The 27,589-nt window shown below is 42.3% G+C and overlaps 1 protein-coding gene across 3 annotated transcripts; it reads left to right on the plus strand.

Moving 5' to 3' along the window:
* Positions 1-723: 723 nt before the first annotated feature.
* On the plus strand, positions 724-27,047 carry IGF2 (insulin like growth factor 2). 3 transcript variants are annotated; one of them, XM_053284406.1, is made up of 4 exons: positions 724-1,086; positions 14,221-14,383; positions 20,892-21,055; positions 22,585-27,047. In XM_053284406.1, the coding sequence occupies exons 1-4, from the start codon at positions 988-990 to the stop codon at positions 22,822-22,824; spliced, it is 666 nt and encodes a 221-aa protein (XP_053140381.1). In that variant the 5' UTR covers positions 724-987; the 3' UTR covers positions 22,825-27,047. The 3 variants fall into 3 exon arrangements, with proteins under 3 accessions (XP_053140381.1, XP_053140383.1, XP_053140382.1); XM_053284408.1 differs by lacking the exon at positions 724-1,086 and adding an exon at positions 7,853-8,008; XM_053284407.1 differs by lacking the exon at positions 724-1,086 and adding an exon at positions 13,953-14,118.
* The last annotated feature ends 542 nt before the right edge of the window (positions 27,048-27,589 follow it).

A 27,589-nucleotide genomic window follows, 5' to 3' on the forward strand; every position in this document is an offset into this window, starting at 1 on the left:
CGTCCCAACACTTCTTTTAGGAGGTAGCTTTTAAGATATGGGATCAGGGAAGTTTCCTCCATGCTTTCATCTGGACCAGAGCGGGACTGGCTTTTGGGCTCACTATCCTTTCCCAGAACAGGGTGAAAGAATCTGCACATCGCTTGGGTTGTGTAGCTAGTTCATCCTGAAGTTGTGACCTAGTTTGATTGCTTATCTAGGAGGGTGATAAACAGGATCATGACCAGCATGACTTGAGAAATCTTTCCCGGTCTCCTTGACCTGAGCACTGATTAAATTAAAAGCAGACTTAATTAAGTCAATGTAATCAAAGGCAAACCATTGTTTAACATGTATCCTAAAACTTGCACATAATCTCAATGGGATTTATTTTGCTCAACAAATAAATTAAGGAGGAAAAACATATTTGATGAGGAAGAATATGAAGAAATATCATTTCAACCAAACTTGAAAGGCAACATTATCCATAAGGAGAAGCCCACCCTGCACACTATGTGAGAGGGGGGTGGGGTGGGGGATAGGAATTTTCTTCCTGAAGCAAAGTATGTCTGAGAAAAGTAGTCTTAGTCTATCAAATGTGAGACTCAGGAGAGTTAAAAGGGAGGAGGTGAAGAAGGGGGACGGGAAGAGTTAGATAACCTCTGCAATTTTATTGGCTGACTACCTTGATGGGTGGAAGTTTGAGCATGCCCATTGGATGGTGTATAAAAGAAGGGACAGTGAACGCTCTCAGTCTTGTCTCTTGAGTTGTGGAGCAGTCAATTGAGACTATAGCTGCTACTGGGAAAACTGAGCCCCATCAGCCCTGACTCTGGAAACCAAGAGGCAACAAAGATTAGAAAAGAAACACCCTTTTTCTTTTGTTTAATATATATATATATATATACTCTCTCTCTCACACACACATATATATACATATATATTTATATCTATAGAAGGGACTTGCTATACCAAATACAACCAGAAATCCAGCAAAGCCGAATCACCATGTCAAGAGCACAGAGCCACATGGATGAATGCTACAGCCAGCCACCCTTGTTCCAAATCTGTACACAAGAAGTTGAGAGCAGCTGTGGCAGTTCAAAGGTAAGGGGAAAAACAAACCATCCTGGACTTATCTCCTGTTCTAAAGTAATCGGAGGCAGGGCAAGGCGAGGGAGTAGGGCGGCTAGACCAGCAGCAATAGCATCATAACAAGAAGTCTCAAAAGAGCAAGCAGTTTAGGCGTCTAGAACAGGAGTGCGTTTTCAGACTCGCGCTCTCCTCCCGCTCGCTCGCTCTTTGCTTCGCGTGCTCCCGAGTTCACAGAAGGACGCCGATTGCAAGAAAGAAGCAAAGCTCTTTAAGTCTGTGCAGGGGGGACTCTACCTCTCCTCAGGAATTTGAGTCCTGCTTGCTTTCTCAGCTTCGCTTCCGAGAGGCAAGGGGTGTTTTTTGTTTGTTTGTTTAAAACCCACCACTTTCAGCCTCGAGAAACTTTGATTTGTTTTGCTGCACACCTTTGTGTGGTCGCTTGTCCTCTCCAGCTCCATGCAAGCGACGTATAGCGAGGCTAGCGCAAAAAGGGCTGTCTGCAAAAGTGACCGGCACAGTGGAGCGAGAGCGTCTTTTCCTTCTCGTCTCTGCCGGGTCCGGAGTTTCATTTTGATTTTTCCCCTCTTTGGTGTGTGTGGACTTCTGGTTTGCGGAAGAGGGAGAAAGAGTGAGAGAGAGAAAAATACTAAGTTCCCCGTTCTGCAATACTCAAATATTGACACTAGAGGGAGCCCAAGGGATGGGTCAGTATCAAGTGTGTGTATGTGTGTGTTTTAAAAACTTAATGTAGGGGTTGTACTCTGTCTGTCAGCCTTTACAGGTTATTAGGAGAAGAGCCGAGACAAAACGTTGCCCCGCGCTGTAGCATCCCCGCACTGTAGGACCTTGAGACTGTGTGTCTGTCTGTACGATGAAATGGCAGCGATTTTGGGGAGGAGGGATTGGCATTTGGTATTATTCATAAGGGCACGGTGTGTATACAGCCTAGAGAGCTAGATCTGTCAGAGGAGAATGGAGTCAAGTCCCAGCTCAACACTCCTTGAGTTTTATGAATGGAGAGGCTGATGTTGGGCAGAAATGGCAGATTAGTGGACGCTGGGCTGGCAGATGGCTTTTAAAAATGTATGCTTTGTGTTATGCCCTGCAACTTATTTCAAAAAACCCTAAGTAACCTTGGGGTATTCTTGTGTGCCAAAGGTCACAAACACATTGACAGCACTGAAATTTAAATAGCTGGTAATCCTGGAATACTGTATGTGGAGTACTAGTTATGGACTTAACCAAAGGTGAGCTTTGTACTAGAGCTTTGTGTTTGACTATATAGTGTGTGTTTTTTGGAACCTGCTTAGATGAAATAGGCATAAATCCTGCATGCTGTTTGGATATCTGGATTGCATCTGTGTGTAAGGACATACAAGGTCATGTACTGGTTGCTGGATGGAACGCTAAGCTAACTTATTTTATTTCCAAGTTATTGCCTGCTTTTCTCAAGCTGCTTAGGAAAAAACTTCTGAAGATTTGTGCATTTTGTGCGAAGAACACATAGTTCTTTAGTTCTGGTGGTTATTAAATTCACTTCTAAAAACACTGCAGCATGTTAGGTCTCTGAGGAATGAAAACTCAGAGAAGGAGGGGAAGGGGGGGGAAACAGGAAAATGAAGCCAGAAACTGAGCGAGAGTTAACGGCTGGCATAGGGCCTTCTACTTTGTATGGATTTTTTTTATTATTATTTTCCCCTCTTTCTTCTCATCCAATTGCTTCTCCCTAGAGTAATTGTTTTGAGAAACTTGGAAAGGTTTTAGCACTCTGCTGAGCAGGAGGGATTTGGGGCACATGAGGAAACTGTAGTTGAACATAACTGTACCAGCAGATGTGTCTGAACTGCTTTCAGCCAGTTGTACGTTAACAGGGTTTCTAATCTGTGTGGCTCAGAATGCTGAGCATTAAAAAAAAAAGGAAGGGGGAGGAGGTTGACATGGTTGGCTTTAAATGAGACACTTAGTTGGGAAGGAAGAGAGTAAGGCATCAAACCCTGAGGCTGGCATTTCGCTCTGCACTACTGTATAGGATTGTTTACAACTCATGCACTGCTTCACTACTGCTAGCGCTTGTCAACAGCAGGAAAAGTTGTTGGTTCTTAAAGAGCAGTTTAGTCATCCCTGGCACGGAGGTTCACAGACAGTTACCATGTTTAACAGGGCAATGGAAAACAGGCTACCCTAACTGCTGTGTATCCCTCAATAAAGACCTGGGCAACTGGAACCTCATTTCTGGCCAAACTTGCAGTTGATCTCAGTAACTTTCTTTAAAGTGAAAAGCTGTTTACCTGTGGTTTACACAGAAAGTCATTCACTATAATAGCTCCATTTAACCTGTTGAATGATCCCCAGCAGCCCAGGGAGATCAATTGGACTTTAGGTGTCTAAGATGGCTCTGTAAAAGTACTGGTCTTTGTGGCGTGAAGATTCAGGATTTATAATTAAGGATTACAAGTTACTTTTAAGTCCCGAATGGAATGAGTGCCACAGAGACATTGAGGTCATTCATACATTCAAAAACTGTGTTATACCCAGGTTTGGGAGCTGTGTGTGCTCCCAATTTTCAATTGTGTGGAAGCAAGTTAGAAGGAAAACCTGGGTAGCTTTTCCTCCTACCTTGCTTCCACATAACCAAGGACTGAGAGCACACACAGCTTCCAAACCTGGGAGAACACAGTTGTTGGTTGTGTGAATGACCTCATTGCCTGCCGAGAGCAGGAACATGATTTCTGCTTTACATTGCAGAGTTCTTTTTATAAAAATAATAATAATTGTAAGTGTTGTAGCAGCTTAAAGACTATCTGCTGTATCTTGGGCAAGAGCTTTTCAAGGCAAGAGGCTGTTTCATCAGCTGCATGAAATGGACTGAGGAGGAGGCAAGTAAGATCTGAAAACTGATGAATGAGACAAGATGCTTTAAAATTGGCGGAGACAGCAAGGGAGGGTGTCTGAATCATCATCTAACATGGGGCTGGTAGGTTAAGCTGTGCATTGCCCACAAGTGTACTCCGGCCACCATGGTCTCTGACTTCACTAGCAGTTGAGAAGCATTCCACCCCCCACCCCCACCCCCGATTTTCTTAAGGTTTTAAAATGCAGAAAGGAAAGAGGGGGCAATAAAGAATAAGCTGTTAACTTGGGCAACTAAAATTGACCAGTCAGCTACATGAAGAGAGTGGCTTATAAATCTCTTTTTCCTGTCTCCTGCCAGATGCCTTTAGAAAGTCGAGCAAGATTATGTTTCCTTTTTTATTTAATGCAATAAATCTTTTTTCCCCTGGGCTCCACACCAAAGTTCAAGCAGTACACTTATACCCTAGTGGGATGAATAAACAGGACTAGCTGCCCCCTTTCCTTCCCTACATGTTTGCTTCCCCTAGCTTTCCCCCCACCCCCCTACAATTGTCCAACTGTTTCCTAAGCAGAACCCATTAGACTGTTACAGGCAGAGATCTAGGCTTGGTGGATCAAGGTGTCTGTTGCCTGGCCGGGAGGCAGAATGGAGAGTTTGCAGCTAGGTGGAGCCCACTCCCCCACTAACCTCCTGCCTTCAAGCAAACAATTGCCTGAAAAGATCTATAAAACAATAACCAGGAAGAGCCATAGCATGAAACCTTACTGAACCTGCTACAGTACAGTGTGCTTTGCTTCCCCAGAGGCAAGGGCATGCATGTATGTGTGTAAGGAAGTTAGGCAAGGGTGAGCCAATCTACACACACATCTGAATGAAAGCTCTGCAGATTTTCTTCTTTGGTGCCATTCACATTTACATTCTGAATGAAGTTGGCCTGAAGGAAGCATCTACTCACTCTTGGAATTTTGTGCGGGTATTGGGAGAGCCCAGCCCACCCAAGTTAAAGGTAGGATTCCGCACCCTACCTCCCCCCCCCCCCGCCCCGCACCATCAACACCAATATCTGGAAGCACAGAATTCTGGCACTACCTACCTGCTTTCACCTTTTGTGATGGACTTTTTGAGGCCCCTTTGATAGCACTTAAATGATGCACTGCCTTGCAGATGAGTCCAAAAAATTACTTGTCAATTTATCCCTTGACTGAAGAATCTGATTAAGTCTTATGAATTCTAATTGATTAGGTTAGTTGATCAATTAGTATATTATTAAAACAATAGATCTGGAGGGGGGGAAACATTCTTTTCTTCTTCTTCAGGTGATGCATGTACCATCTCATGAGAGGCATTCCATCCTGTGTCCAAGAGAAGAAGGAAAGCCTCTTCTAAGAAAGTGCCTGCTACCCATGAAGTTGTTAAATTAAAAACAATTACCTTAAAATATATATATTGCCTTCAGTATTTAATTGGAGGTTCTTTTTTAATGTACAAAGATTAATCAGATATAAGTTGCAGCTTAGTTACTAGTTCACAGCAATTTTTACAATCCTGCCTTATTTTAGTAATTTTTCAAACTGACTTTTTGCAGCAGTGGGGGAGCAGGCAAAAGCTTCCCTGTCTGGTCATCTAGAGGCATTTCTTACATGTCATAGGTGACCATTTACATGTTAACATGCAAGCCTGTGCTTCAGCACTTGGAGTGGCAAATCTAGCATGACAGCTGTTACTGATCTTGTGCTTTGAGGGCATTTAGCTTTGCTGTAACCCTTCCATCAGATCAGACTTTTGCATTCCAGGATCAAGAAATCTAGTAATAATAAACATCCCTATTCATGTTGCTTTGCATATGTTGTTATCATGCTATGTCACAGCTGAACCTTAAAGCTGTCTAACACATGAAAAGATTATTTCCTGTATTGTGGAAGTTCTTTAAACTGAGCAACTTATAAGCATTAAGGGGCAAACTAGATACGAGACAACAGATCCATGTTTCAGAATTGGACTGCCACCAATATTCTACAAACAAACCAGGTGGAGGGCAACTTGAATAGCAAGATGAGAAGGAGGCAGGATGTTGGCCTGTGTTATCCCACCTCCAACTCCCCCGCAACCACAAACTATTTCTTTCCTGCCATTTTTCTCCCCATGGGTTCTGAGGCCAGAAGCCATCTCTACTAGGAGAAAAATGCCTGGGGAGAAGCAGTTTCAGGTGGGAGAAGGATTCAGCATTCCACCAATCCATCCTGTGCTATAAATCCCCTCTCCATGCTTAACAGGAAATCCACACAATCCATCCTCTGACACAGAAGTCCTCCTGCCATAATATCTAGTTTGCTTCTCAACCTTCAGAGTATTGAGCCACAAAATTATCAACAGGGGCATCATTTCAAACTATAATCATAGGAAACAAAGAGATTTTAGTTAGTGTGTGGGGATGGTTGGGTGTGAGATTCAGCAAGATTCAAGGTCCACCGTTGCAAAACAATTGCAGCAACAAAATGACATCATTTTTTGTGTGTACTTAAAAAAAAAAAAAAGAATACCATAATTTAAAATAACCATAGCAGTCCTGTCTTCTGATATGTCTCGGGCAAAGGAATTTGTACCTCTTAACATGCATATACACAGGCAGATATAATTCTGTGGAAAAGCCACTATGTGCGCAGAACCATTGAGCTCCCAGAGATTCTGGTGCTGCTAAAGAATAATCACATTTAGTTGGAAACACAGAGGCTGTGCACACGGCCAGCCCTACCCAGGTTAGGGCAGCCCTACCTGTGTAGGGCTGCTCATGTGCACCCTTTACTCCAGGGCAAGTGAACCCTTTACTCCAGGTCCGGGGTTGTGTGTATGCTCAGGCTACACACAGCCCAAGCATACACCGAGTCAGTTGCCTAGAGCAGGGATTCTCAACGTTGGGTCCCCAGATGTTATTGGACTTCAACTCCCATAATCCCCAGCCCCAGTGGCCTTTGGCTGGGGACTATGGGAGTTGAAGTCCAATAACATCTGGGGACCCAACATTGAGAATCCCTGGCCTAGAGCACCTGATTCATGGGGGAATCCCTAGATGCACATTTAGGGATTCCTAGAGGCCAGGACCCGTTTTCCTGGCCTCCAGGGATCTGCACTGCTGGGAGCAGCACAGATCATGTGGGGGTGCATTCATGTGCCAAAGAGGAGTACAGAAATTGTCTGTGGGAAGGTAGGTTTGCCCCCCACCTCACCCTCCCATGGTCCTGTGCACAATTTCACATGTGACACACACCCTTGGCTTCTCTAAATAGCACTGCTATCTGTCCAGGTGATCTCAGACCCACTTGAGAGAACTTGTTCAGCTTTTCGTCCCACTTTCCACCGGTCTAGACTTGATGGCTAATGTGTGCAGGTAGTACACATGTAGAAATCTCTAATGCTAATACCAGTCTCTTTGATGCAGAAACCTTATTAGGTTGATCCTTGCAATTTTAGCTCCCCCCCCCCCACTTGCCTGTTTAATGACTAGATCCTCAAGATGGCTGTTTTGGCAAAGAGAGTGGAAGGTGAGGTCAGATTTGAGCTCTCAGGGCCCTAAAGCTGTGGTTGGGAGGGTTACAAGGGCTAATGGCAAATTGGCCACATGGCAACACGCTGGCCATTAAGCCTGCTGCTAAGCCTCTGTTATATCTCCTGCCCCATCATCTATAGACTCCAATGAAGTAAACACAAAGAGGCAAGATTGTTTTAGTTGTTTGCAGAAGATTAATCTGGGGGTGGGAAAGATCAGGGAGCACTTTAGCACCAGGTAGTAAACAAGCATTTTTGCTCTCTTGCTGTTCTCTGCCTGGCTTCCTATTACATTGGCCTCTGATGGTGAAAGGCGGGGGTGGGGAACCCAAGGTGAACATCACCACTGAGTGGTATCTGAACATCCAGCATTCAGAAGTGGGAGGAGTCGGTTACAGGAATAAACAGTGCATTGGATCACACAGGCATCCATTTTGGTGTTGGTTTACGTTACAGCCTAAGTACCATTGCTCAATTTGCGCAGCATTTATTACAGGACACTCACTTTCTATCAGAACCCGCTGACAAAATCATAATGTAAGTGTATCTTGTTTGTTCCCTTTGGGCCAAAGCGGAGGGAGGTAGCTTTGTATTGCATGGAGGGTGAGGGAGAACATGAAATTTCAGGGCTTTACAAATGCTGATTTATTCTGTGCTAATAGGAAACCGGAGGGTTCCCCCCCATCACAGAACTGGGGACTATCTGATATCACCACTGCTGACAAAATAACTGCTTCCTCATCTATATCTGTCTATGTGTTTGTTCCTGGGCTGCTCCTGTGTGTTTGCTCCTGGCATAAGAAAAGACAGTTTAAGAATGGGTTGGAATGAGTGAGTCGCTGATAGTGTAGGAAATCAGTTGTATGCTGAAGTCTTGGAACCCTCTGGCTGCTCATTTTAAAATATTATTGCTTTCTATTACAAAAGAGAGGAGGAGGCAAGAAAAAAAGTCTAGTGGAATCTGAGGTGGGGAAATGTGGTGGTGGTGGTGGTGAATAGCTTTAATTTGGGGTGACATCTCTCCTCACCCACTCCTTCAGTGCTTAAGAGAGGCATTAAGTCAGGATGTCTCTGTGTGGTTATCTTTCAGTGCAGTGCCAAGATGTTGTTATGTGGACTTAGCTGAGTGGTGTGTGGGTGTTGTTTTTTTTAAAAACGTGGGTATGTGTTTTTTAAAGTGCCACATCACCTACTGTTGTGGTGACCCCACAGAGTGGTGGGGAAGGGAGAATATTCTTTGGAGAAGTGGAGGTAGATCTTATCAGGGCTTCTTCCAAGAACTTGTGAGCTCAGACACAGATAGAGAAATTCCCAGATTTGAGGCCTCCTGGGGAAAAACAAAACAAATATGTTTAGTCAGAGTTTGACAAACATAAAAATTAAGCAATCCCTTATTGATCAATTGACTGTGACTAGGGTCAATGACAAGGTGGTTAAGCTAACTATCTGAGGCTTGCCCATGAAGCAGAAGTTAATTGGGGGTTGGGATTACTGGTTGTCCTTAAACTTCATCATCAAATGTAGAACAGTGCTGAAGCCTAATACCTGTATACTTCTAGACGTTGCCCTAGGACACGTTGCAAATATGCAGGTAGCTCAGTAATAATTTTGCTACATCTGGAGTAAGACTGATTTAACACAGATAGTGCTAAGAGAAAGCTAGGCAACACTGGTTGCTGTTTTTAAGTTCATTGGGCTCTTTATTTTATTTATTTTTATTTTTTACAATTTTATATCCTGCTCTTCCTCCAAGGAGCCCAGAGCGGTGTACTACATACTTAAGTTTCTCCTCACAACAACCCTGTCAAGTAGGTTAGGCTGAGAGAGAAGTGACTGGCTCAGAATCACCCAGCTAGTATCATGGCTGGATGGGGATTTGAACTTGGGTCTCCCCAGTCCTAGTCCAGCACTATAACCACTACACCATGCTGGCTCTCTTACCACCTGTCAGAATTTCTCCCCTTGCTCAGCTTCAAATGGATTAACCATTGGGTTGTGGGGGCTACATAAAAAGGGGCTATTGGTTCCCTACCTTCAGCTTCTGGAATATCACCATGAGCACTTGGGAAAGCAAAATTAGTTTTATGAAAATTAGTTTAGTTTTATGAAAACTAATTAGTTTTATGAAAATTAGTTTTATGAAAAGCTAAACCTTAAAGTATTTCAGAGAACACCTTCTTATGAACCCTGCCTCCTGTTAAGCTAGTCAAAGGAGGTTCGCCTGAGGGTGCCACCAGTTCATCTGGTGGCAACTCAGAGGTGAGCCTCCTCTATAGTTGCTCTGGGGCTGTGGAACACACTTTCTGTTGAAATTAGAGCTGCTCTGTCCTTGGTGGCTTTTAGGAAAACACTAAGGACACCTCTGTTCAGCCAGGCTTTTAGTTGAATGTTTACTATTTCTTTTGTTTTAAATGGAATCTGTAAATGTTTAGATCTTTGTTTTTGAATTTTTGGGCGTTTTTACTTGTTTGTAGGGATATAACATAGGAGCAAACACATAGGAGCAGTCCAGGAGCAAACACATAGACCGATATAGTGAGGAAGCAGTTATTTTGTCAGCAGTGCACAAGACTGGGTATCCCAGTTCGGTTTGAGCCCAAAACGGACTCAAACCAAACTGGGCATGTTTAGTTTTGCCCCCATGCCCCCCCCTTCCACTTGGTCCAGGAGGGTTCATGAGTTGTGTGTTGTTGTTTTTTAAAAATAGTTTTTTAAAAATTCATTCACCGCCACCCGCTCCCAGGGCTTAGATTTGGCCATGATGGAGGGTCTCCAGAAGTTTTCCCCTTCCCCTTGGGCCTCCATTATGTGCCAAATTGCCTGGTTTGGGTGGTCTTCAGCCTGTTCCGGGTCTCACTCCCATGGTGGTGGCCATTTTGGAGGCCGCTGTGCATGCCTAATAGCCTTTGCATGGCCAGGGTGATTTGGCACATAATGAGGCCAGCAGGGGGAGGGGGAACTTCTGGAGACCCTCTGTGGCCAAATCTAAGCCTCTAGACCAGGTGGTGAGTGCAATTTATTTTTAAAACTATTTTTGTTTTAAAAATAATAATTGTTTATTATTAATCATCATCATCATCATCATCATCAACACCTTACAACAACCACCCCCCACCAAACAGGCTGGAGAGGGGGGTTTCAGTCTGATACCAAACCGGGAGCAATTTAGTTCAATATTAGACCAAAGAGGTTTGATGTCAAACCTGTTCAACATTGAACTTGACGCATATCCCTACTTGTTTGTTAACCGCCTTGAGACTTTCATAGTTGGCAGTATGCATATGCATTAAATAAATAAAAATAATAAAAAGCAAAGTGATAGGTCCACCTGCACGCATCTGAATGTTTTGCCTCCAGTTAATAGCAGCAATGGGAGGCATGATCTTAATCAGGAAACATGTCATAGGAGGCAAGGCTAACTCCCCATTTCTTGTGCAGTAGTCCCAATCTGAATGTGGCTGCTTGTTAACCTGTGCAAGATCTTCTTCACTCTTCTCCCACATCACATCCAATTTGGCCATTAGCCAAGGTGAATTTAACATATCCCAAGATGTCAAATGAATTCATGAACATTAGTTTTTATTTTCTTTAGTAGAGGTGGCAGCTGTGGGGTGGAATTGATAATAATTGAATTTATAATATAGGATAACAATCCCCAAATGCTGAAACCAGGTCCTTGTTGCTGACTGAAGTCAGCTTCTTGAAAAGTCTGGGCATTCTGGAAGGACATTATACCTGCTAGGATTAATGCAGGGCAGTCTACATTGATTCTGCCAGTTTGAATTTAATAGCTTTATACAAGCCAAGCTTCCTTACATTTACAAAAATCACCTAAGAGACCAAGCAGTAGCTTAAGCCCAATCAGAGCAACCTAAAGCAACAACACCAAATCAATACATGCTGTAACTGATAATGTTGTGCTGGTTTAGGTTATATCTACTGCAACACTCACCTTTTTAAGCCTCTTTAACAGCAAGAAAATTCGTAAGCATAGGCATTATATATCCCCCCCCCCACTTTAGAAACATAGGAAGCTACCCTTGGTCCATCTAGGTCAGTATTGCCTACACAGACTGGTACTGGCTTCTCCTAGGTTGCAGGAAGGAATCTCTCTCAGCCCTATCTTGGAGATACCAGAGAGGAACTTGCTTGCTCTTCCCAGCATCATCCCCTAAGGGGAATAACTTAGAGTGCTCACGCATGTGGTCTCCCATTCATATATACGCCAGCTGTGTCCATTTCTTGAACTAAATGACTTCAGAACAGTAGTACATCTGCTGGTCATCTCCAGACTTGACTACTGCAATGTGCTCTATGTGGGGCTGCCTTTGTACATAGTCCAGAAACTTCAGTTAGTCCAGAATGCAGCAGCCAGGTTGGTCTCTGGGTCATCTCAGAGAGACCATATCACTTCTATCTTAAAAGATCTACACTGGCTGCTGATAAGTTTCCAGGCAAAGTACAAGGTTTTGGTTATAACCTATAAAGCCCTAAACAGCTTGGGCCCTGGGTATTTAAGAGAACATCTTCTTTGCTATGAACCACACCGCCCATTGAGATCATCAGGAGAGGTTTGTCTGCAGTTGCTACTGGCCCATCTGGTGGCAACTCAGGGGCAGGCCTTCTCCGTTGCTGCCCTGAGGCTTTGGGACACGCTTCCTGCTGAAATAAGAGCCTCCCCATCTCTTACAACTTTTTAAAAGGCAGTCAAGATGCATTTGTTCACTCAGGCTTTTAATTAGATACTTTTTTAATTGTGTTTTAATAGTTTTAACTTTTTAAATTTTAATTGTTGAAATGTTTCAATCTTTTTACTGGTTGTTTTTATTGTTTTGTAAACCGCCCAGAGAACTTGTGTTTTGGGCAGTATATAAATATGATTGATTGATAAATAAATAAATAAATAAATAACAATATATAATATGCAATCAAAGCGGACCCTGCTTAGCAAAAGAGATAAGTCATGCTTACCATGAGATGAGATCTCCTTCCCTTTTGCGCTATTTCAGGAGTATATAATGGGTAAAATAAGGGAAGAACGGGGAATCCTACTAAGTCTCTATCAACACACTTTTAATAAAATATTTTTATCTTTCACACCAGCGGTGGTGATTCTGAAACTACTTTGGGCAAAGATAGTGCTTTCACTAGCTGTTGATAGTTTTCATGAATTGACACATAGTTGCGCATAGATTTTTCTGCAGCTTAATCTGAACAAAATCATATATTGGGTATGGAGGAAAGGCTGGAGTCAGAGTCATACATTTAAGATGAATGTTCTGAAACAAACAACACTTGATTCAAGACCAAGTTGGATGATTTGTTTTAAGTAAGAAACCAGAAATATATCTTTGGATCATTACCATGCTTTCCCTGCCTAGTACAGCAAATATTTCCCCCCTCATGCTGTGGGACTAGTAACTGCTTTAAAAAGTTAGGTTGCCTCTCCCACTGGGGACTGAACATACCACAGGTTACTGGAAAGCTGGTAATCCAGGATAGGTAGTACAGATTAATGGATACAAAAATGGCCTTGGACTCTGTCTAGGGTCACATTAGAAAGCTTGGGGCTAAGCCAGAAATAGATTGAACTAGATCACTGGTGGGATTCATTCCAACTCTACAAAAGGTCACTCTGTCTGCCTTCTGCTATTGTAATGACCATACATTAGCTAGCTATTATGAGGAACTGCAGTCTTTTCTATGAAAATGGTGCAAAATCTGATTTAAAGTTGTCAGAAATATTAATATAGAAATCCGTCACAGCAGAAAGAAGTGTTGATATTCCTCAGCATTAGTTTGAGGCAAGGAGAGGTAAGGTGCTTATGGCAGTGCTTTTACCCCTGCCACCTTTTTTGAAGCAAAGAGTTCATAATTTGGTCTACTACATCCCAGGAGCTGGCAGCTTCTTGCATTTTTGTATGGAAATACAAGTAGCATTTCCTTCCTTAGCTGGCCTGAATCTGGACTTGGGTGTCAGAGCCCTTCAGTGGAACCATCTAAACAAGCTAAAAGAGGTGGCTGCAGAGCAAAGCTCTGTTACTCCTGCTTCTTCAATAAACATTTTATGTTTCTTGGAATATGCACACCTTAAGTATTGCCATAGTCTAGTGAACCCTAGTATTTCAAAACTATCCATTGCCAATCTTGTTTTTCTTACTTGACCATCTTGTGGCTGACTGATATTTCATTTGTGAAGAACAATGATAGCTGAGGAAGGTGTACTTTTCCCACTAAGAAGTAAATGCTACCTCAAGTTGCCTTAGTAGAACACAGCTGGTCCTTCTAGTTCAGGATCGTCTACACCTGACTGCTCAACTTTAGCCCTCCTGCAGAAGTTGGCCTACAACTCCCATCATCCCTGGTTATTTGGCCACCTTGTCTAGGGATTATGGGAGCTGTAGTCCAAAAACAGATGGGGGGGCCAAAGTTGAGCAGGCCTGGTCTACACTCACTGGCAGTGGCTTTCTCAGTCTTTCCCAGCCCTACCTAGAGATGCCAGGGTTTGAACCTGGTACTTTCTGCTTGCAACACAGATGCTCTACCACTGACCTACAGCCCCCTCTACCTCTTTGGTCATGTGGAGGCACTGCTTTCTAGCAAACAATCTGGAGGTCATTTTCAAGAGCTCTTAACAATCATTTGTGGTATTTAAAGTCTTCTATTTTGCTCCCATATTTTGTTTTCATAGCTGACTAGATAACACAGAACACCTTTATGATCAATGTTTTTGTATATGTGTTTTTTAGGTGCAGAAGATGTGTACCTCTAGACGGATACTGCTGCTTGCACTCACCTTCTTGGCATACACAGTCGATTTTGCCTCTGCATATAGCCCTGCTGAAACCCTCTGTGGTGGAGAGCTGGTGGACACACTGCAGTTCGTCTGTGGGGATAGGGGTTTTTACTTCAGTAAGTATCCCATTTTACATAGATGGAATGATGCCCACTTCCTCTCTGAAAAACATACACAGGCTCAGACTTGACATGTGCACCACCAAGAATAATAATAATAATAATAACTAGCATTTATATATTGTGTTTTAGACTTTCAGCAGTCCTTCCTCCAGCCCTGTAAGATGGGACAGTGTTGTCTTCATATTGCTTTGCTTGCATTGTGTTGTCCTTATATTGCTTTGCTGAGGCTGAGCTAAAACGGCTACCTAGTGAGTCTGTGGCTGAAGTGAGATTCTCTTATAGGCTGTACTATCCCAGCTTTTCCACATGGTCATGGTCTACAAGTGGTTTTGCATATACAGTTTGCAATTTCTTGGATAGAGTGTTAAATGGAACTTTAAATCCTGCATCAGGATCACCTCTGTACCAAAGTACATTCTTTACTAATTACACTTCATAGCTCTAAAAAAAAAAAGTGATCCTCATTCCACCCAGTGTTTATACCTGATAATACTACTGGTTGTGACTTCCTACTTCATTGATTTTCATTGTTTAGCTGAAGGCTTGGGAGACAAAAGCTCTCTTGGGCACAAGGCCTAATTACTTCACACTTTGTTTTTGTGCCTGCTTGTTATGCAATCAAGCTAGATTAGGAATGGGAGTCAGCCAAGATTAGAACTCTGTGCTTCACTATCAGAGTTATACTTGACTGGAAAAAAACAGCCTAGAGATAAAGAAACCTTTTTTTAAAAAATCGAATTTAATTTGTTTTAGTGGTGCTTTACCTTGAATGTGGCTAAAGTCAAAGAATATGAACTTCTCCTTAACCTGGATAAAAAATGTGTTGTGCCAAACAGTGAAATAAGGCATGATAATACAGGAATTACTGGGAAAGGGAGCTTTGATCGTGTGTCAGCTGCGGGTGCTTGCAGCCCTGGCTGGCACACTTGGGTGTGGGGTGGGTGAGATCCCAATAATGCACCGTGCACTCACGTGATGCATTGTTGGAGCTTCAGGGGGGGGGGACGGGACACGTGGCAGTGCTTCACGGCACCCCAACCCCTAGAACTGCCGGGCAAGCCGCCAGTTGTCTGGGCAGGTGATTCTCCTGCCCAGGGAAGACACAGAGATCATCTGCAAGGAAGGTAAATTAAACCCACCTTCCCCGCAGACCACTCCAGTGCTCTTCTCACCGATCACGAAATGAGCTCCAATGTGTGATCTAGAATAAATTCCAGCCATAAAAATTCTATTTTGTGAACCTTTCTTCAGATAATTAGGTTTAGGATTTGTGTTAGGTTATTTTTGATGCCTCCCTCTCCTAAGAACAAAAACTTATGTAGATTTTCCTATGTAGATATTTTCCTGTTAATTCAGAATTTATTGAAATATTTTCTTTGCTAATATCAATAATAACATAGTCCATAGAGGTCATACTTTTAAAATGATAACAAGTGGATACAAGTTAGCATCATCTTTTAACAAGCTGTTTCCAGTCCAGCCACACATCTGAAAGCTGCCACTAATTTTGTAGAACCACACATCTAAAAACTGATAAAGAGGGGGCAGGGGGAGTTTGTTCTCCCTGTCTTTCTATTCCCCTCTTGTCCATAGTAAAAAATAAATAAAAATCTAAAAACAGCAACCATTCCTGAACCTAAACATATTACTCACCACCCAGATTTTTAGTGAGAAGACTTTAAGTGAGAAATGTTCTTACCTTTCTCTGAACCTCAGTTATCTGCTCAGAAGCAATGATAGGCAATGAATCTCCCAGTCCACAAGATATGGAGTATTGATCTGATATATGTTAGAGTCCCAGTGCGCCACATTTAGTTACCTCATTCATCCTCGCAACTACCAATGTCAGATCATTTGCTCCTGATGAGAAACTGAAGCCGAGATAAAAATTTACCCACGGCCAGCCACTAGGCCTATGTTGGAACATAAGATTTCAGTCCAACCCTGTTTCAACTTTCTGCTGATCAGAACCTTAAAAGGTTTACACATTATGTTCAATGCACATACAGTAGTATACTTCCTGTTTTACCCTGCAGTTGAAGGCCTCTACCCAGGCCTACTTTTTAACATGTACAGTAATTCACACATATAGACGTATAACATAACGTCTGAATAGGGCTTTCATGTTGCATATGAATGCGTTAACATACATAAACACTTTTGTTATCTGGAAGTCTGTATTGCATGCTCTGTCTCTATGCTTCTGTGGCATTATTTCATTCGTGTTTTATTGAAAATTAAATCAGAAAGGATTGTAAAGGGAATTCCCACAGGTCCAAAGATTTTAAAAGCATATGGACTGAAAGCCGTGGTTAACGTCTAACGAGAGGGATAGGGTAGGCTCAAAGCCTGCCCAGAAGCTGAACTCTCAAATCCTTGAGGCTATTCTCACTATCGCAGGAAATCAGGCTAAGGGAGCCCAGCCCACTTTCCTGCAGTTGTGGGAACCACTAGGAGCCTTGTGGCTCCCAGCAGGTAGCCCGCTTATGTGCTCCGCTTAAATGAGGTTAGCAGAGCGAACGCTCTGCTAACCCCATTTTGGTGATTGTGAGGAGACCCCCACCGGGAGGCTTAAACAAGCCTCCCAGTCTTGGGGGTCTCCCCAGGATGCCCCACACCCTTGTGCGGGTCATCCTGGGACTTCCAGGGGCTGGGCGGCCACCGATCCCCACAGGCCGTACCGGCTCCATGATGGAGTCGGTAATCATGTGGGAGGCCGATCTGGCCACTCAGGGCTCCACGGGTGCTTGTGTGCGGGGAGAGCGGGCTTGGCCCGCTCTCCCCGCCTAACCCCATCCAGCTCTCCATACTGCTCATGTGGAGAGCTTCCTTGTCCCCTAATCCTATATGTAAATGTGTGCTGTGGTGGTTCCAGGTTTAGGGGATTATGTCCCCTGCCAACTGAGCAAAGAGGCACCTTTTAAAAGTGGTGATTCTCTTTATATGGCAGGGGGAGAACAACTGGCCCTGTTGATCCCCAGCACAGCATCCCTCCAGTAGCTGTTGCAGGTGTCTATCTTATGTTTTGTTTTGTTAAGATTTTGAGCCCTTTGGAGATGGGGAGCCATTTCATTTATGTATATCAATGGAAACCACTTGGGAACTTTTGTTGAAAAGTGGTATATAAATATTCATGGTCTTTGTATGTTCAACACATGCTATTAAGGCATTCGCCAATTTCCCTGATTTGAAAGTGGTTCCAAAACAGATCCCTGCCTAAGGCGATCTCTTTTATATTAATATTGTTTTCTAGAAATATCATGTTCTGATGTTACCTTTTGAGACATGGACAAAAAGAGGTAGTCAGTGAGCTACAAGTGTGCTTGTATTTCACTGATACAAGATGGGAGATATGCTTCAGTTCAGCCCTAAAGGAGATACCAATCAAAAGGAAGCATAATCTAGATAGGCAAAAGCTGTACAACTCATTGTCATACCCTTGGATGCTAGACAATATGTCTTCATTCCCTTGCTACCTATGTTGTAGGTGGTCTGAAGTCGCCTTCTGTAAACATTTTGGAGGGGAAGTTGCTGCTTAAACTCTTTAATCTGTAGCTATGTCCCAAACCACTAAAGGTCAGGACCCCAGCTGGGGCAATTCATCATAGTCCCATTGAAGTCAGACTTATGCTGAGCCTTAGAGATCTCGGCTCTCAGATGCTTAAGTGCTATTTCTTATTTGGTGGAAGACCCGAAAGCAGCATTGTGGAAGGAGATGATCAGATAAAAATATCCACATTTAGGAAGCAGTTAATCAACAGCAAATTCAAATTATGTTTGTTGTAAGCAACACTTGCAAGAAATGGTAACTTGAATCAGTGTTAAAGATTTAAGGGAAATATAGAAGAAGCAACATTTTCTGTTGCTTTTATACCAATATAACCATTGTTACAAGATGCAGGATGGTGATACACATTTATGGGCCCATGGCACAGTGGCTAAAAACCTTTCAGAAATTGCAGGGTGAGGGAGAGAAGAGAGTCCTGCAACTGTGTTCATGGACTAGGGATGCGAGAGATGAAGAGTTTGATGCAGGGAGTGGGGTGGGGGAAAGAGGAGAGGCGTCTGACTTCTCCGTAAACAGCTCCTGTTTCTTCCTTTCCAACAGCTGATAAGAATTTAGCTGTTTCTAGCCACTTATGCTGACAAAGCACATTCTCTCTCTCTCCCCCTCCCTCCCTCTCTCTCTCCCTGCTTCCCTCAGAATAACACTAGGAAAAAGACAAGGATGGGGGGAAGAGAAGCTATTTTGGGGGAGGGGTTTCGAACAATGGCTGCTGTTGCCCAGCGATCTGACAAAGGCCCTCTTGTTGGTGCCCACATTCCTTTGACAGGGGAAGAGAGGATTGTTTACACCCAAAATCTTCTTCCACTTGGCCTGGTGCTTGATTGATCAAACAGAAGTGGTGGTTAGGGGCGTGTGAGGGAAAGGGGTGCAGGCTTTGGAGTATCTTACAATTATTCAGAAGTGTGGCACATAAGTCCTTATATGATACACAAACACACCACTTCCTCCTCAGTTTGCACAAGTGTATTTGCACTATTGATAACTCCAGTCAGTTGTTACAGTCATATTGGCTGGTTGCAATTCATTTGAGAGGGGAAAGAAACAATTAAGGTGGAACTCGGACACTGGGACAAATCAGTGTCTAGCCATGATCTGCACACATCTTGTCCTTTGCTCTGGGTGTAGGGTGCTGAGACTAGGTGGATGTGACCCCTGGCCCTTCTGAGAGGAAGTTCAAAGGACTACATGAAAGGGAATGGACTGCAGGTGCCTTCTGCAACAACTTACTGCTGAAACTGAGCAGGTCTGAGCCAGCCAGTACTCTGGCCAGGGACCCCTTGTGCACTATTCCAATAGGGAAATAAATCTCAACAATGAAAAAAATAGAACTGGCATGCAAAATTGAAAGCTTTCACTGCCTGAGAGGTCTACTCTTTACTGACTGCTGGTGTAGCATAGTGCTCAGTGTTTGAGCCGTGAACCGGAAGGTCCTTGATTCAGTTCTCATCTCTGCCACAAACTCATGAGGTGTCCTTAAGCAATCTCCTCCTCTCTCAGCCACAGCCCTCTTCCATTTGAAATACAGAGGAGGGGAAAATAACACTAATGTCCTTGTAGGACTGTTGTAAGGCTTAGCCTTTGGATATTTTAAGGTTTTATTGAAATACTTATTATTATCATTATTATTAATTACTACGATGACGATGACTACTACTATGTGCTCCTACCAGAGGCCACTTTTGTCATGCCATCTTCCTTTGCTGGCAGTATTATATCACTATTTATTTGTGTGTGACTCTTGCATCAGAGGCTAAGTAGTTGGGGACACTTCTCTTCCGACAGTATATAAACTGCATCTTGGAACAAATGCTCAGACTATCAGGACTATCACTTTTAAACTAGAAATTCACTGTTTTTCAGTCATTGTGACCTGTGGTAGCTTCTTATAGGGAATGTCTTTTTCTGAGAAAAAGAAATCTCAAAAGGAAGGCTATATTGGCTTCTGGACAAAGCCAAATCTGTCAGATTATGTAATTAGAAATGTGGCCTGCCATAGGAAATATTTGGCAGCAACTGTGAAAGGGAAAACAGATGATGATTGATGTAGAAAAGTTAATATTTATTTCAGGGAAGGAAGACTGAAATGCTAGTAGCAGAAATGATGCTAATGGATTTCTTGCTTGTTAAACTTACATGGGGACTAATCTAGCAAGCACTCTTACAACCAAATCCTATTCAAGTGTGTACATATGTTCAGGTAGACTTACTCCCAGGTAAATGGACTTCAGACTGCAGCCTTAAACTCAGAGCTGGTTATTTTAAAAACTCTACCTCAAAACTAGTGCTTTGTTAAGTATCTTCTGTCATTGTCTATTGTGCTTTCCTTCAGCGTGCACGTGTGTGAACACCATTTTTCTCGACTAGTCAGGATTCAGTTGCTTGAAGGTAGTAGGGCAATCCTTTTGGTTCTTGGCATCACTACTTTTTATCAGTACATGAAAGGTCTATGCATCAGCTGACAAACACACAAAAATCCATGTTTCAAGGGAGAGTTAAAATTATCTCTTTGCTAACATTTTGATACTGTCTGTCTCTCTTTGTCTAGAACAGGCATTTACTAGGTAACCCCCAAACAACCAACAAGCCCTCTAGTTTGCCAGCCCCATCCTTGTTACAATCCCTGGCAGGTAGTAAAGACAGGAGATTTATAAAACTTCAGCTGGGCCACCATAAATTGCACAGACTAGTCAAGACTATGCAAGTTTTAATTTTGCAATCTCACACACTTGATTCTGGTTTGTGCATGCTAATGTACAAGATTTCCTATAGAACAGAGCCACTTGGGAGGCACCATGAGCAAAAAGATGGGCAGCTTGGTTGCACACAGCAGAAAGGATGCACACAGCAGAAAATGTTTGTTTAAAGCAAACAAACTACAATCAGCGAAATCCAGATTTTCCATTTCTAACCTTAACATTACATTTCTGCGCACAGGTAGACCAGTGGGCAGAAACAGAGGAAGACTCAATCGTGGCATAGTGGAGGAATGCTGCTTCCGGAGCTGTGATCTCAATCTCTTGGAAACTTACTGTGCAAAATCTGTCAAATCAGAGCGGGACCTCTCATCATCTCTTGTAGTCTTACCAGCACTAAACAAGGTAAGTGAAGATAGTATCAGAATTATAGAAGGCATTTTTGAAAGGGGGAAAAACCCATGGGACCTTATCTTCAGAATCTGCCACTTTTGCAGTTAACAGCAAAAGTGTCATCTCTGTTAGATGTAGATTTTTTTAAAAAAATGCTCAATTATATATATATTTTAAAATGTCTATTGATTGTGAGTTAACAGAAACAGCAGAACTGGAATATTAAAAAGGAGGAAGAATTGGACATAACTCCAATATCTCCATTGCTTGCTAGGAAGTTGAATTTGACATGCAACCTTTTCCTATCCATATTTATCTGGACATAAGTGCCACTGAATTGAATGCCACTTATTCAGTTGCTGTGCATAGTGTTACAGCCTTTGTGTGGCAAGGCTAATGCTAGGCCATGGGAGAGAGGCTGTTAAATAACCGACATATAGGGGCGAGTCACACGATCATCCTGGGTGGGCTGGGATGGCACAGAGGGAAGGCTGCACTTAACCTACCTTCCCCTCAGATGACTGAACTTTCCTCCATCAGCATGCCTCCCACTCACCCACATAGCGTGTTCTGGCCTCCAGGCATCCCTCAATGCAATGCATGACATGCACATTGCATTGGGGATTCCCCCATCAGATGGGTGCTCTAGGCACCCATCTCTGTGACTCCTTGGGCTGCATGATACACAATACCTGATAGCTGAGGTAAGGGTGCAAGAACACCCTTAACCTTGGCTAAAAGCTGGGTTTATTGAGGGGGTTAGGCAGGTGGCGAGTGGAGGGGTCTGCAAGGGTCCCGCCGCTTCTCATGACCAGTTTAACCTTGCTTGGGGCAGCCCAGGCAGGGTTAGGCTGGTCGTGAAAACAGCCTCATAATGTTGCTCATCTCTGCTGCTGGCTCACTGTGGATGTGGAGGAAATCATTTAACTCTGTGGGCCATTTGATGTATATAATACACAGCCAATGTATTATCCACTGCTTTTGTTCTGTCCTACACACAAGTACGTGGAGGTTTTTCTATGTAGTACATGTTAGAGTTGCATGGGGAACAACCACAACTGCATAAGAGTTTGAAGAGTTGCAGAAACAACATAAATATAACAAAAGAGTTGCATGTTAGTTGTGTTAAAAAGCAGATTCTATGGAGCATATTGGCGTGTAGCTAAGAGGTATCTATAAAGTGCAGCAAAGCTTTTGAGGAAAGATGCCTTTAGCTGAAAGTGATTTGTGTTTATCCCAACACAGCATTAAGATACTTTAGACTGGTAATAAGAATGTACTCAGCCTGGGCAGGAAAAACAATACTAAATCATTATTGTGAACATTGAAAGAAGCCCTCAAACTAACCAGTGAAGAAAGAACAGACTGTTAAAAAAGAAAATAAACAAGTTACTTTGCTGAGCAGATAATCATTTGAAGTTGCAGCCAAAACTTGGTCAAGTTTTGTAATGGTGAATTTAACAGTCCAAACTATCAATAATGAAATTTTCTTCAGCTGCAAGCCCTCACTTTATTTCTCTTCCCCCTTTCATTTCCTCCAGGAAACCTTTCAAAAACCCACTCATGCCAAGTACTCAAAATATGACGTATGGCAGAAGAAGCCCTCACAGCGTCTACAAAGAGGGGTCCCCAACATTGTCCGTGCCCGCACGTATCGATGGCAAACTGAAGGACTGCAAGAGTCTGAGGAATCTAAGATCCATCATCCCTTAGTTATCCTGCCTACCCAAAAGCCTCTTGTTGCGCAAACAACCTCAGAAACATCAGGCAGCCAGAAGTGAACTGTGATGAACAAGTTGCAAAATGGATTCTTTATGCTTTTTTCCCCAGTCTCATGGGATGCATTTCCCAGGCCTGGCCCCACACCCTTTTATCTCTCTCAAACCAAGGTGTGGGGGGTGAATGCCCTTTCATTCCAAGGAGCGACAACAAAGGGCACCATAACACCAAACAATTGACATAGAAAGAACAGGATTACAACGTCAGCAGCAGCAGCAACATTTCTGTGGCATTGTCCTTAATTTTTTAAAAAAATATATATTTGTTGGTTTTGTTCCTTTCCTACCCAGTATTTGCAGCCTTTACTTAAAAGGGACAGTTAAGGCACTTGAACTACTTAATATTGGGCCACTGCCTTTCAGTCCTTGTTCCAACTACAGAAGAAAGAGCAAGAGAAGAAAATGAATTGAAAGAAGCCCAGTTTTGTGTCTTTCTTGACAATAAAAGTGAAAGCGGGGGCTAGGCATATGAGGGTTTTAGCTTCTGGCCTCATTTCCACCCCTTTTTTAAAAATCCACAATCACAGTATATGTTTGAGGGGATTTTTTTTTTGCACGCTCTAAAAAAAAGAAGAAATTACGAGGTCCACTACATTCTTGTTTTGTTTTAGTTACACAATTCCAAATGTACTTGCACCTTTGAAATCACCGATGAAGTGAGAGAAATAAAAGAAAGTGTGAACGCAAGTTCACTTTAATGGAGGCGGCGTCTGCATTGCACATTTGCCACGGATTTAGTTGAATTATATAAAATATATATTATATATAACTTTTTTTGGCAGAAAAGCACTATTTTTAATGGGACCATTTTTTGTGTAGTAACTGAAGAGGGATTGTAATGTTTAAATGTTGTTATGGTGCTAATGTAAGTTGGAAGGGGAAAAATGAACCCAGAAAATTACAAGGGTGGGGTGGGAAGGACAAGATCTCGAATACTGAACTTGAAATTTTTAGCTTTTCGTTTTAGGAAAGTGTGATGTGTGTTCGTTTTTTTTTTTTCTCTTCTGAAATATAGCTTGGTCATGACCATATGAGCTAATTGCGTTTCACTCATATACACAAAATGCACGCACATGCAGAAACACATAAATACATCTATATGAATTTTAGATCAAAAGAATTTTTCCTTAAGTCCTTCACACATTCTTCAATAGCCAGATCTAAAGCATGCCTGCTACAAAGGCATATGCATGCGCTTTGTGAGTAATCCCATTCTGTTTCATGAAACTGTACACTGTACATAGGGCACCCATTGGCCTTTGCAGGGTGAGGGTCACCATCCTTCTACCAGGATTCATCATTTTTTGCTGCTTCTTCTCTCTCTCTCCCTCTCCCCCTCCCCCCCCCACCTTCTCCCTGACCTGATATTCCAGTGAGTATATGCAGGCTTCACATTTGGAAAAAAGGTAAATTGTTGTTGCTCAGATATGCCTCTTGGGTGGCGGAGAGAATAGATCAAGACTGACCATCTCCTTATTTTGCTGCTTCTTTCCTTCCTTGTCAAAAGGGGAAGGTGAGAAATTCTTTTCTTTTGTGCCACCTCATGTTGGCACCAATAACAGATAATCCACTTAAAGCATCATCCTTTCTTCTCTGCCAAGAGAGGGTTGTATCTTGAGTGCAAAAGATCCATTCAGGGAGGAATATGGTAACATAAATTGGAAGAAAGGGTGGGTCCTCTCATTGCCACATAATTTCTGAAGTGTAAGAGGGACATTTTAGAATTTCCTTATTCCCATCCTTTTGAATGCAAAACAAGAATGTGTTGATGTATCAAGGATGGGGAAATTTAACAGCCAATTCTTTGAAGCTTAGGACTAGGTTGGAGAGGTGCAGAGAAGATTATCAAAATAGAATGTTACATAATTAGCCGCCGTCTGATCTACAAACCATAAGAACAGGGGAAACCAATACCCCCTATCATATATACTCAAATACTTAGAAAAAGGGGGACATCTAATCAGTTCTGTACCTGCTTTGCCTTATATATCTGTACATTTAAATAACATAAAGACTACTTGAATTGTATTCTGTTGTTTAAAGAAAGGGTAGGTTTTTAATATGTTCATTTTTAAAAAAATTTTAATGTTACTTTGCAATGTTGAGCCATGAAGCCTTTGGGTTTTGTTTTTGTTTTGTTTTCCATGGCACTGCAATACACAACAAAAATTCCCCCCTCCTTAACCATTTACAAGAAAAAAAATAAAAGCAGCCCAAGTTTAAAAGTGTTGGGGCGAGGGACAAAAAAGGATTTTAAATGTTATTCTGTACTTGCAAAACGAAAGCTTTCTTAGAAGCTCTTTACCAAAAGATCCCACTTTTTAAAAAAACAACAACATGTAAAACAGTCACTCAAGAGTATCAAGCTTTTTAGCTCATTTTTGTACATGCTAGGATAGAGCGAGGAACAAGGGCGATCACTTCCTTCAAAGTATAACACTGATGAAAGAGTAAAAGGAATTGATGCATTGTCTGGACTCAGTTTTGTAATATTCTTAACAGAGCCAGTCCTGATAATGCAAAGCAGTTAAGTATGTACTTGCTTTGAGCCTATGGAATGTTAGTCAAAGTCAGTGGAATGTCCATAAAGTCAAATATACCCTTAAGTGCTTGCCAGCTGGAGGAAATATTAACAGCCAATAGATGGGTTTGGGGCTCTGCAAAAAAAAAAAAAAAAGGGGGGGGGGGGGAGAGTATGATTGTCAATTGGCTTAGAAATATTTGCATCTTGAAAGCTGGTTCACTGTCCATCTATCTGTTCTAGAAGAGCCCAATTCATGGCTGTCTCCTTCCATTCTGTAATCATGTACCTTACCGTTGGGATGATATAAGAGTTTCTAGAATGCTTGGGTAACATTTTTTCTTAAAAGTAAAGCAACTGTAGATTCAAGGTCAAATTAATCAAATGTACCCAAATTCTAGGATAATAAATCCCAGAACATTTACAGCTAGAGGCATGTTTTTGATTCAAGAGAGAGCCCCTACTGAGTCATTTTCTTGAGCAGATCCAGGCCTCAGCTGGGAAGTTGAGCTGCAACTTGCAAGAATACTCTAAAAGCCGTAAGATGAGCAAAACTATGGAGTGTTGTGCTGGGTTGTATTTTTGTTGGTTGGCTTTCCTTTCTAGGCCCACATGCAATCTTTAAGGCTATAGTCCTATGCCTGCTTATTTGGGAATAAGTGCCATTAAATGAAGTGGAACTTTCATCAAGCATGCAAAAGATTGGACTGCATCCTTTATGTAAAACTAGCAGCAATGCAACCAGAGGATGTGTTCTAGGACTGGTATATTTAAATACACCAAAGGGAACACTCAGTTGGTCATTCATACCACCTAGGTGCCTTGGAAATACCCATCTGAAAATAATTCAATCAAACTGGCCCAGAAGACCTTGCATAACCTGTACTAAGGCATGCAATGTTTGAGTGAGTGGTAGGAAGGATGTGGATGTCTTCAGGACTTCTGTTGCAGTGATCAAAATCACAATTTGATGAGGTTTCTCTTGTACCAGAAAATTTATTGTGGGAACAAACTCCTCCCGAAGGAGTAATTTTACATGATCCTACTTTACAAGGGAGAGAAAGGGTGTTAATGTTATAGGAGAAGACCCTCTGAGCACAATCCACTGGGAGATAGATGTAAAATCCCATCATTGGTGTAGCACAACTGATTCTTGTGGCATTTTATAAGTTTACAAATTATAGTATATTATGCAGGGGGCAGGGTAGGGTGTGGGGAACCCACCCTTTAAAATGAACATTAGAATATTGCTGGAAAACATACTAGTCTGTTCTCTTCCTCCTTTCAGTGCATAGCCACAGCACCTGAGGGATGGAGCATGGTCCCCCTAACCAGTTCCACTGTCTTACTGTCCCATAACAGCTTCATTCATTTCATCCTGCCTGATTGCAAAGGCTCAGTCTTTTGGTGATGGACCTAGCTGCCTCTGCACTAAATGAAGGGAAGAATTGTATTTTGTTGTTTTTAAAAACTCTGTGTGTGGGGTTTTTTTGTTTTTGTTTTTTTTTGTCCTATGTATTATTGTCTGCAAGTTTTATATGATGGGGAGGGAGTGGGGAAGGGGTGGGGAAATGGGTGTTGATGTATCTTGAAATATTTCACTTGTGTACACTCAATATGCAAGAGTCAAACTGCCCGGAATTCTGCACCTATTGTACTTTTCATTCATAATACAGTATCAATAAAGCAATCAACTTATAAGGTTCCTTTGCCTTAGATTACTCTTTGTAAAATTTGACTTATTTTAATCTACAGTTTATCACATTTTTATCCCTTTCATCTTCCAGAGTGCTGAATTATTGTACTGGAGCTAACTAAATGCTGGGTTTGACATCTTTCTGGTCTGAGGTTTGATATCGAAATCGGCAAGGGAAGGTTTCTGCCAGGCAATTAACCATTATCTCCTAACTGATGTTTATCAAACAGCTATTAACGGGATAGCTTCAAAAGCTGGTTCAGAATTTGGTGGGAGTAGCAGGGGGTGGCATTTTATCACCACAAAATGAACCAAGGCAGGCTGAGAAAGTATCACTTGCCCATAGGTGCTCAGTGAGCACAAGGGTAGTGGCACTTGTACAAAGCCAGTGCAATGGTGTGTTGCGACAGAATGTCATTGAACAGCTTCCTCACTAGGTACAGGAGCTGATTCAGACACAAGACTTTGAAACCTGTATTTAATGCTGCAGAAAAGCCTTTTAAGTGTGATGGTGCATATAGGAACCATTTATACTTGATTATAAAAGCACG

This window comes from Hemicordylus capensis, chromosome 1, assembly GCF_027244095.1.
Source record: "Hemicordylus capensis ecotype Gifberg chromosome 1, rHemCap1.1.pri, whole genome shotgun sequence".
Classification (NCBI taxonomy): Eukaryota; Metazoa; Chordata; class Lepidosauria; order Squamata; family Cordylidae; genus Hemicordylus; species Hemicordylus capensis.